At 36.1% G+C, this 12,245-nt stretch overlaps 1 protein-coding gene across 1 annotated transcript in view; it reads left to right on the top strand.

Moving 5' to 3' along the window:
- The window catches only part of LOC150099121 (uncharacterized), a 287,705-nt gene that overhangs the window by 56,601 nt on the left and 218,859 nt on the right, over positions 1 to 12,245 (top strand). The window contains exons 4-5 of the mRNA XM_090403807.1: positions 1,715 to 1,780; positions 9,322 to 9,387. Of these exons, the coding sequence (XP_090259933.1) occupies positions 1,715 to 1,780; positions 9,322 to 9,387 (132 nt within the window). The remainder of the gene's footprint in view (positions 1 to 1,714; positions 1,781 to 9,321; positions 9,388 to 12,245) is intronic.

Genomic DNA, 12,245 nt, shown 5'->3' with positions numbered 1-12,245 from the left:
GCATTTCCCAAATCTTAAGAAGATTAATGCAACCATATTTGTTAAGATTTGGTTGCTTCCTAAGAGCTACTGCTGATTCTAAGAATAGTCTCTCTTTTTTGAATTTGCTGTGGTGGAGCATGGTGGTTTATTTCCATGAGATCCTGTTGGTTGTATCCAAGGCATAGTTGTAGTTGCAGATGTATGACATCTGCAACCACGACTATGGTCAGTCAGGCCTGGCTGACCATGTCTTGGATACAATCCACAGGATCTCATAGAAAAAGAAAAAACCACAGCAAATTCAAAAAAGAGAGACTATTCTTAGAATCAGCAGCAACTCTTAGGAATCAACCAAATCTTAACAAATATGGTTGCATTAAGCTTCCTAACATTTGGGAAATGCTTATCACCAGAGGTCCCACTTTACATTCCAGGCCACCTACAACTGCCCTTAGAGGGCGCTTCACCTAGATAGAACTTTAGTGTCACCCACGTGGTTGGGCTTAGTATTATGTGTTATTTGTATATATGTTACATTAGCTTTTTTTGTAATCCCTGAAGATGTCTCAGTGACTGAGACGTAATATAGGAAGTATTAAATTCTATTTTAATCCTTTCTGAGTGCTGTATACAATTCATTAAGCCTCCAACATGATGTCCTCACAGCACTTAGCCTCTACACACGGGGACTATACCACCATTAGCACCAGTAAAATAAAAGCAAATGAAAGAAAACCGAAATACTTATCTTGCCGAAAAAACTGAGATCTTGTCAGTGGGATCCAGATCTGGAAGTGATACCAAGGTTGAAATGCTGAAGGCATATTTCCATATACAAGTAGCCCAAAGATGTCATACCTTATTACTAAAATACTCTAGATTAGAAATAAATGTTGGAAGTTTTTCTGCTTGGTTGTACTATAAATTAAAGTTGCCAAGAAAATATATTCTTGGTTTAATCCTTTATCCATGTATAAGCAATGTTTCTGCCTGAAGTAACTTCAGGACTGGGCAACTCGTAATTAGAAGCTAATAACTTAACATCACTTTCCTTAGTATCCCATAATGAAAAGCTCATATCCTTACAGACATGTATAATGCTGCCCAGTCCTGAAGTTACTTCAGGCCCAAACTTTATTTGATTACACTTGGATAAAGGATTAAACCAAGAATATAATTTCTTGGCATCTTTAATTTATAATATAACCAAGTAGAAAACTTCCAACATTGTGAATTTTTATTTTTTCTTATAAACTTATATGACTGGTAACTCCTGTAATACTTAAAAAAAACTATACTTTATGCAATATAGTTATTGTTCTTTTTTTTTTTTTTAACTAATAGGGAGGATCTTTTTCCAAAAAAAAAATTATATAAATTATTAAAAAACGGAATAAATGCAATTATACTTATCAGTCATTAACACCAAACAGAGGACATTAGTAGTGGTGCAAGGTGAAGAAGAAAAACAGGCATAATCATTGTATTTATTGTTGACCATTGGAACTAAAAATGTTGATTAGATTAGATTTATATTCCAGCTAACTTTTAGCTGGAATATAAATCTTCTAGCTGTCTAGTTTTGAGATAGTACTATTAATTTTAAATGAACTGAAAGCTTGAGATAGCTTATGAGAAAAAAAAAGCAGAAAAATGCTTAGGGTAATTAGCTATTGATAATAATATTTCTAAATATTACTTTCTATTTAATTAAAATATTTGTTATTAATAGAATCATGTGCAAGATGCTGCTGTTGGCCTCTCTAAAATGTCAGATAACGTGGATTCACTTGCAAAAGTAAGTCCTGTATTACTTACCTGGAGCTGTAAATATAGCATTAAACTACTGCATCTGCCATTGGTCACTGTTAATGTTTCTGTTTTCTCTTTGTAGTTCATACCGCAAATATCAGTTACACATTTAGATCAAACTGTGTGGGTGGTGTATGCATATACAGGCATATTCATGAATATTTCTGTGAGTCATTTCCAGTGTCTTCAGTTATGGTCTTTTTACTCTGTGTTTAAGTGGGAAAAATGTTACTGGCTTAGATTTTTTTTTTTTCCAAAAAAAAAAAAAATTACAAAAAAATGTAACCAAAAATCTAGGTGTTTTCTTACATTATACAATGACCCTTCATTATAATAAACTACCTGTGACTGAAGTTAAGAAATTCACTATACAAGTTATATCTCTGGTCCCTATGATTTTGTTATCTACACTATCTACCAATAATTGGCTGGACACCTGAGCAATTTACAATTGATAACAGTCGGCGAACCCTAATATTGGGTATGTCCATCTTTGGCTTTGATCACCTCCTGCACCCAATGAGGAAGGCTTTCCACTAGTGTGCAATAGACATCAGGTGGCATTTGTCTCCATTAAAGCAGCACCGAGTTCAGCGACAGATCAAAAACGTGCTGCTCTAGACCTCAATCGCTGCTCTAGTTCGTCCCACAGGTGTTCGATGGGATTGAGGTTAGGACTCTGCTCAGGACAGGGTAGTCGTTTAACACCCATCTCTTCATACCATTCTATAGCAGCTGCAGCTTTGTGGCATGGAGCATTGTCGTCTTGATAGTAACATGGGTCCGTTCCATAAAAACTCCACAGCGTAGGCAGCACCTGATTATCCAGAATATCAAGGTACTGATCTGCCTTCATAAAACCATGGAAACGACCAGTAATCCCACTCCAAACCAGCCAAATGTACCCCACACCATTACTCCACCACCACCACCAAACTGTACTGTGGGTACAACACGCTGTGATAACAAATGTTACCTGGCTGCCTCCACATCCTGCCATCATACTGGAAGCAGGTGAACCTTGATTCATCACTCCAGAGTACCATTTTTCACTGGTCAGTAGTCCACTGAAAAATGTAGTTCACACGCTCTTTGCACCAAGTCAGACGAGCTACCTTGTTCGTTGTTGTGATATTCGGCTTGTGTGCTGCTGCTCTTTTGTGGAAACCCAGTGAATGGAGTTCTTTTCATACAATATTAGTACTCACCGTGGTGTTACTTAGCACTCTGGAAGTCATCATAGATGGTCTGTGCCAATTGTAGCCAGTTTTTGCATGCCGCCAGTTTTAACCGTTTTAACCTTCCTGTCACTGTCAGTCATTTCGGCAACAGCCCTGGTTGTTTTCCTGCACTAGTGATGCCAGAACAGCTCCATTTGTTGATCACATTGCCAACTGTTGATTTTGGATACTCCAGTTGAGCAGCAGTAGCATGTATGGACAGCGCACAATGACACCTCTCTCTCTCTCTCTCGAAGTCACCAAGTTCACATCGTGTTGCCACATCACCTGTATTCGACTGCTATGATGAAATACTGCTTCCTACGATCTGTACATTGGTGTTTATGTTATTAACAAACCTGGAATATTCCATAACTTCAAATAACAGGGGTGTTCTGACAGTTATTGGTAGTGTGTGTGTGTGTAGAGAGAGAGAGTTCACTGTAATTCTAATTTCCTACACTAATGCTTTATCAAGTTACTTTATTTACTTGTTCCTCTTCATTCCATTGGGAGCATAGGGTCTCAACCATATATTTCTCTCTGACTGTTTCATGCTTCTCTCTCTTCGTCTGTGCTCAGATCTCTCCAGTCTTGCTGAGGTCTTCTATTCCTCTTCACCAGCTCATCTTTAGTCTACCGCTCTTCCTCTTTCCTTACAGATTCTGCTCTAATGCTTATTTGACTTCGACTTTTTTTCAGATTTTCTTAGTACCCTAATACTTTATCAAGTTCTGAAAAATCTGAAAAAAAGCGAAGTCAAATAAGCATTAGAGCAGAATATGCTCTAATGCTTATTTATAGCCTTAAGCTAATTTGTAGGATATTGTTATATATTTTCATATCCAGTAAATTAATTATTATTATTATTATTCAGGCTTCCATGGGGTCAAGCGACTCATCGTGGAAGGACCTTCCTAGGAAACACAGTCTGTCATACCACTTCTTGAACTCATTGACCGTTCTTGCTCTCACCACTCTATCAGGCAATGTATTTCAAGGTTCAACCACCCTCCATGCAAAGAAACCACTCCTCACCCTCTTGCTCACAGTTTCCTTTCGTAACTTCCAGGGATGGTCCCTTGTCATTGCTCCTTCCCGCTGTTCCACCAAGTGAAATTTCTCCCCTGTAACTGCCTCTCAACAGTTTAAGTCTCGATCATATCACTTCTCCTCCTTCTATCCACCAAACTCTGCAGTCCACATTCCCTCAGCCGATCCTCATAACTAACATTGTACATTCCTGAACCCATCTTTGTTATCTGCCTCTGTACCCTTTCCACAGTTAATTTATCCAATCAAATCATGGTGACCAAATTTGAGAACAATAGTCTAAGTGTAGTCTGATAAGAGTCTTATACAACAGAATGATAACTCTTTTATCTCTGCAGGTCAGCGTCCTTCTCAGCATTGCAGCAATCCTCTTGGTTACCTTCACCACTTTTGCAATATACTCCCTGAAATTCAGTTTTCTATCAATCATTACCCCCAGATCTCTTGTCTCCCCTACTTCCTCCAGTACAGCTCCTCCAATTGAGTATGCAGCCTCCCATCGATGTATCCCAAACTTCAAGACTATATTTTGGTGAATTAAACCGACAACCCATTCATTTCCCCATCTATCCAGTTTATTCAAATCCTCTTGGAGGACTACCACATCTGCACTATTACTAATAATCCTTCCCAGCTTCACATCTGCAAACAACTGAATATCCCCTTGCAATCCATTGACAATGTCATTGATATAAAGGTTAAACAATATAGGTCCCAGTACTGAGCTCTGTGGAACCCCACTTGTTATTACCTTCTGTTTCCTTGATATTGCCCCACCATACACAACTCTCTGATACCTATCAGACAGCCAGTCCTGAATCCAGTTGACTAACTAACATCTAAACCCATGTGCTGCAACTTAAGCATCAGCTTATCATGTAGCACCCTGTCAAATGCCTTTGCAAAATCCAAAAAAGGGGTAAAAATGAGCACAAAAATGTACAGCTTATATATTGATGTTATTTTATAAAGTTATTTAAAAATGTTTTTTTTTTTTTTTAATTTACATTCATGTCTCAATCAAGTTGTTTTGAGATCTAATATTTATTATATTTGGTAACTAAAATCTTGCTTAGGTATAAACAAAATTTATCTAGATAAGAAATTAGTGCATGAGGTTTTATTTATATGAATAGTGTTGGAATCATAGTATTGTATGCTGATACTTAAGAGAGGTACTAAAAAAACAAGTTATCACTACATTCCTATTCAAAGCTTAATGTATCATTAAGATCTAATGTCACTATCACTTGATTTTGCCATCTCTTTGTCATAGGCTGCATCTGATGTAAAGTCTTCTTACAGCTATTTCAGGTCTTTTTTGTAGGTTTTTTCTTATCAATTTTATTTATAAGTATTTGTTTAAGTAGCAATTTCCCTCCAAACATACCCAGATCACTCAGTTCTCTTATTACTTATAAATGATAGAATATTGGATCATTAAAATAAGTTTCTGATTCCTCATTGCCTTTGTTCATATAGTCCAGTATTTTGCTTGTCAGATGGCAAAAATTTTTTCTCATTAATTTTCTTTCAAATAATTTTTTTTTTGTATTATTTTCCATTGTTTTTGCCGTGAGTTAATGTTGGTGATAGCTTAGATTTTCTCTGGATTTTCTGGATAATATTCTAGATTTTAGGAGTGCAGATGCTAGAACCATTAGAAATAAAGGGAATGAGTTTGTGGCATTGATTGACTCTGCCTCCAAAGGTTGTTGGTATTATTGAAACTTGGTTAACTGTGGAGGATGTTCAAATAAGGATAGAAATCAAAGAGTATAGCATATTTTGGCTGAATAGGGAGGATAAACATGGTGGTGGAGTATTACTCATGATAATAGATAAATTGGCAATCTCAGAGTAGAGAATCACAGTGGAGATAACACTAATGGCTTTGAGAGTATATGGTATGAGATAGATGTTAATGAGACATGATATTTAGCAGTTCTTGTTGCCAGGTGGCACTTTGGAGTAAGTCAGCATAAATGTCTGCTCCTTATTTTATTGTCTTTAAAAATGATTTCCCACTTAAATTTCATAAATGAAACCATAGCAGCAATTCTCAAAAGGATTAATTATCATGGAGAAACCTGTAAGTATTCTTTAAGTGCCCCATGAGTTATTTTATTCATATAATATCAGCCACATACAAACACCTTCTAATGCCTACCATTAAAAGCAAAGATGGTGGCAGTAAAGCCCAATGACAATAGAGTTCACCGGGTGCATCCAATGTAGCTGAGGGGTCTAGCACTAATAACCAATAAATCCAACGATGCTATCAGGTGCACAGCTGCAGACTAGAAGTCAAAGGCAAAAAAGGCCTTCTATGTGATTTCTGTTACCATTGGTTGAACATTCAGGACATAAAAATCAATGAATCAGCATACAAACTTCTTGTGAACCTGAACCAGCTTTCAGTGAAACAGTCTCAACCTAGAAAAACATATTGAAAGCCTGGAGCTTTCAATAGGTGTCAAAGCAAAATGAATTTTGTTTTTGGATGAAAGAATTGAAGGAAGAGAGATCATTAGTGTATGGGAGATCCTTATGAAAAAAGTTGACAGCACTGGCAGATTGTGTACTTCAAGTGAAGGTGAAGCAATTTGGATTGGTGAATGAATGGAGTGGGTGAGAAAAGTCATTGAGAGTACTTTTTTTTTTTTGTTCGTTGTCGTCGTCATCAGTTGCATCAATCTTGGGACTGGTAACTCAGCAGCAATTTCCTCCATTCTGCTCTGTCATTGGCTTTCTTTTTAACCTCTTGGTAACTCCTCAAACCCGTGCTGTCTTTTCATTGGTCAAGAAAGCTTTTCCTTGGTCTGCCTCTTCTTCTTTTCCCCTCTATTTTGCCTTCAGTTATTATTTCCACAACTCCATCATGTCGAAGTATATGTCCAAATCACCTCTCCCTTCTAATTTTGATCGATTTAATTAGAGTTCTTGTTTCGTTTATCTCTCTCAGGACTTGTTGGTTTGATTTTTTTTCTGTCCATTTTGTTTTGTTCATGTGGCGACAGCACCACATTTCAGAAGCCTCCAATCTTCTTACATCTTCTCTGCCTAGAATTCAGGTTTCACATCCATACAGTGCAATGCTCCATATCAATGTCTTTACTAATTTTTTTTTCCACTTTACTAAATTTGTTCAGGAAACAATAAATAACATATGGAAGGTGAGGGACTCCCATGAATGAGTCTTTGGTTTCCATGAAGAATAATAATAACTGATTTCAAATGCTAACCAATGAACACACACATATACAGAGACAGAGGAATGCATATAATATGCACTTCTAGTTCATCTTATATTTGTCATCATGACAGATATATGATAAACTACACTCGTGTCCAAAAGCTGAGGACGAACGAAATTTTTACCTGTATATGAAAAAATTTTAATGATTGCAGCCAAATGTCGACATAAATTTAATGTCAGCATACTAACAAATTATATTGCACAAAAAATGTGTTAGAAATTTCTTACAAATTAAATTGCAATACATTTCTGGCAAAAGTTACAAATTTCCTCAAGACGATTAAGGAATTAATGTACATTGCTTACAGAAAAACTATGTAGAATGACATTTCTGCATGGAATATGTCCACCTGAACTGCGATGCAGCTTTCACATCATTGTACCATGCTTAGCACCAAGTGATTCAGGAGTTCTTTAGGCAAACTGGCCCACTTCTCTTTCAGAGCAAGGATAAAAGTCTCCCTATTGTGTCCCAAACATGTTCTATGGGTTAGATCTGGTGAGCATACCAGCCACTCGATTTGATTAATATCTTTGTTCTTCAGAAGTATGTCCACTGCTCATGTATGATGGTGTAGTGCTCATTCATAAAAAGAATTCTTCACCTACAACACCACGGAAAAATTGAACATGATGTTGAAGAACTTTGTTGGAGTATCGTTCACCAGTCATAGTCCCTTTTTCCAGCACTTGTAGCTTGATGCAAACCCAGCACTGCCGTATCTATCCCTTTCGAGAACCTTCTCACAATGGTAAGCAGTATCACTTTCAAGCCAGATCAAGTGCCATCTAGAATCGGAGGAAAGACTAAAACTCTCATATGTAAAGTGTATGTTAGTTCATTGGTGTCTTGTTGTATCCATAAAACTTGGACAAGTTTTATGGATACAACACCACTGAAAACATGCTTTATGATGAACTGTGGATAAAGGACGCATACTTCGGGTGTATATACTTGCTTGTTGCAGACATCTTACTATAGTTTGTCAAGATATCTGCATACATGTATTTGAATGGAGCCAATTTGCAAACTGACCTGCCATGATTCATCGATTATGTTTTGCTGTTATAACCAAAAATTTGTCTTCGTGCTCCATGGTAGAGTGAGGACGGCCTCTTAGCAAATGCCTGAAACACATTCCATTGGTTTGAAACGCTGCTCAGAGCCTGGATACAACACTATGTGAGATTCCAAACTCTGGCAATATCAGTAATTCTGCGGCCTTCTTCAATCTTTCCAATTAATTCTTCCGCACGTGAAATCATCCAGATGATGTCTTTGATACATTACAAGACATTCAAGTTTGCAACTTTATTCCTTTAAGTGTTTGAAGCTCTTTAAGAAAAGAGCTTCAAACACAATTTGCTTATCACAGCCTTTTGCCTTTTATACTGTTGAATACTACCACATGACCCCTTTGCATGCGATTCGAAAATTTGAATGTGTCCTCACTTTCTACTCAAAATCGTCAGTTATACAAATTGCCACAAGCTGATTCGTCTGAGTTTGTGGTTGTAATCTTCAGAAATAGTATTTGTCCTTAAGTTTTGGACACCAATGTAGTTAGTAAATTGAACTAATTTACTACTGACAGCTGCACTGGTGTATGATTGATATGTTACAAAGATTTAATAGTTATTTCTTACAGTGACATAAAGTAAGAAACTGTAAACTTCAGTGGCCACATAAAATATTGCAGTTTGCCTTCCTTTACAACATACCCAAATTCTTCAATAACATATATAACTTTATAGTCATACTACACACATAGGAAAAGTGATTTGCACCATCATATTATTTGATTAATAGAAAAGGCATTATCATAAAATAAGCAATAATTAGTGTTAGCAAAGTTCAGGAAGACAAAACAAGAGCTAAAGACTGTATAGGACTTTGTCAAAATTTGTATCTAATATTTTGTTTTGAGATTTCAGTGTGTATGAGTGGTTGCAGTTTCTTATGTAAATGAAATGCATTTTCCATATTTCTCTCAGATGATAGAAGCTGGAGGCCTTCACATACTGGTATTCTTAACCTCTCAGGGAAATAAAATTATTAAGGTAAGAAAATGATTTTTGATATTGCCTGAGTTTTTAAAGTGTATTGTGTTTCTATCATAATAATAATAAACTTCCTGACTAACTTAGGAGACATGAACTTGCAGCTTGTATACTTGCTGTGATTTTTGTGAGACATGGTTCACTGAAATTTTTAACATTAAGACTTTCTCACATACAGAAACAAATAACTAAGTTGATATGTTGCACTGCCTTTTATTTTATCAACTTTGGGAATTTTTACCTGTAATTATATATTTTTTTCTTTGCAACAGGATTTTCAAATTGTTATAAAGATAGCCATATTTGAAAAATATCATCTGTACAAGCTTCATGATTTGATTGCTATAGTTGGTAAAAAATAAGTTTTTCCTAAGTCTGCATTACTTGTAATATTTTATAAGAGTTTTCTAAACATAGCTGTTTAGAATGCATAGTTGTTTGTTTCTGATTGAATGTGTCATTATAGGGCAGCCTTCTGTAGATTCTTTTAAATTTATTCATAATATAGTCTATTATCAATGGAATGTAGATGTTTTCCTAGTCTAGTTTGTAGTCTTAAATATGGCTTTACAAAATTTCTTATTAGCACAATATGTTACATTCCTTATATTTACTCATCATCAATCATCATCAGCAAATTCCTGCCATGTACCCTCAAGGGGTGTACAGAATATGACAGTACTACATGAAAAAATTACATCATTACTAACTTCCTATCTACAATTTTCCTCCAAATCAGTCTGTTACTTGTCAAGACTCCAACATTATCAGATCTTATATTTCTATCGTCTAAGGCACTTTGTACCATATCAATCCACCTATATCTTGGTCTTCCTCTGGGTCGTTTTCCTGCCAACTTGGCAGAGAACACTTGTTTTGCTAATCTTTCCTCTCCCATTCTATTTAAGTGACCATACCACCTGAGATTAGCTCTGCTAACATATTCCTGGATGCTGACAATGTCAAGTTCTTTCCTAATATCCTCATTTTTAATATGATATTGCCATTGATGCCATCTGTTCACGCCTCTAATCTTTCTCAGGACTCTCATATCTGCGGTCTCTAGTCTTTGGTCAAGTGTTTTACTTCTGACCTAGCTCTCAGATCCATAAGTTAAAACTGGTTTGAACACTGTCTTGTATACAGCTAATTTAGTGTTCCGACTAATTTCTTTCTTATTCCATATGAATTTATTCAATTGACTTCCCACCATACCAGCTTTGCTGATTCTGTTGTCTATTTCTATATTTAATTTACCATCTTCACTAAAAATCGTGCCTAAGTAGCTGAAATGTTTTACTTGTTCCACAGGTTCTCCATTCACAACACAGTTGACATTTTCAATGATTCTGCCTATTTTCATTGTCTTTGTCTTTTTATTGCTGACCTTCATACCATATCTATTACAACAGCTATTCAATTTAGTCAGAGAATCTTGCAGACTTGTAGCGGATTTATTTAGAAGTATAACATCATCCACATAAAGCAAAGAGCTGAAATTAACATTTCCAATTTTGATATCAGGTTTAATACCACATTCCTTCATAATGTGATCCATATAGATAATGAATAACAGAGGGGATAATGTACATCCTTGTCTCACACCAGATTTAACATTAAACCATCTTCCTGTACTTCCTTCATTTCTAACTGCTGACTTACAACTCAAATAAAGACTAAGTATTGCTTGATATAATGTCCCATTGACACCATATAACTGCAGCGTATTGAATAGCTTCTCTCTTGGCACCTTGTCATATGCCTTTTCCAAATCGACAAAACTTAAATATAGATCTTTGTTATATTCCCATGCTTTCTCGACTATTTGTCGTAAAGTGAAGATCTGATCCTGACAGCCTCTATTTGGCCTGAATCCAGCTTGTTCTTCACCAAGCTTTTCTTCCACAATTCTTCTCAACCGTTTCTCAAGTATACTTGCATAGATCTTGCCAGGAACACTCAGTAGGGCAATACCTCTGTAATTCTCACATTCAGTTTTATTTTCCTTTTTATATATGGATACTATGAGAGCTCTACTCCAATCATCGGGAATTCGTCCCTCTGTCCAGGCTTTCTGAACTATGCAGTGCAGCCACTGTAAGACTTTTATACCACCATACTTCAGCATTTCTGGTTGATTATCATCTACTCCTGCTACCTTTCCACATTTCAAGCCTTTGATTGCTTTTTCTACTTCAAGTATAGATATGTATTCCTGACTGCATGCCTGGTCAGTGTTTTTTATCACTGTGCTGTCATCACTGCTTGTTTCATTTAGCAGTTTTTCAAAGTAATTACTCCATACTTCAAGGATATCTTTTTCTCCTGTTTTCATGTCACCTTTATCATCTCTAATTCCTTTTACAGCACTCTTTCCTCTATTCCTAAGCTTCTTAAACAACCTCCAGAATATTTTGCCACCTTCTTGATATTTATTTTCTATATTCTTGCCAAAGTCCTCCCATGACTTTTGTTTAGCTAGTTTTACACACTGTTTAGCTTTCTTACATTTGTGTCTGTATTCTGTAAGAGTAAAAGCTGACTTATTTTCCAGGAACTTTTGATATGCTTTCTTCTTTTCCTTCACTGCCTCTTTAACTTCCTGTGTCCACCAGGAAGTTCTGATTTTTTTATCCTTGCACACAACCTCACCACATGCCTCTCTGGCAGAATCAATCAATGTTTTCTTCAGAGTTTGCCACTGAATCTCCTATATTTACTTGAGTACAGATTTCTGCAAGACAATTGTATTGACCACATAAAATGTTGTAGTTGCCTTCAAAGCTAAATGTTCTCCCTCTACAGTATGCCCAAAGTGGTATTGTAGATACAAATTGTACCTATCCTGTTCATTATTT

The sequence above is a fragment of the Typopeltis vanoorti genome, chromosome 14, assembly GCF_054136105.1.
Source record: "Typopeltis vanoorti isolate ZY-2024b chromosome 14, IOZ_Tvanoo_1.0, whole genome shotgun sequence".
In the NCBI taxonomy this organism is placed as follows: domain Eukaryota; kingdom Metazoa; phylum Arthropoda; class Arachnida; order Uropygi; family Thelyphonidae; genus Typopeltis; species Typopeltis vanoorti.
Note: the sequence above shows the minus strand (reverse complement) of the source record. Positions and strands in the feature narration are given on the sequence as shown.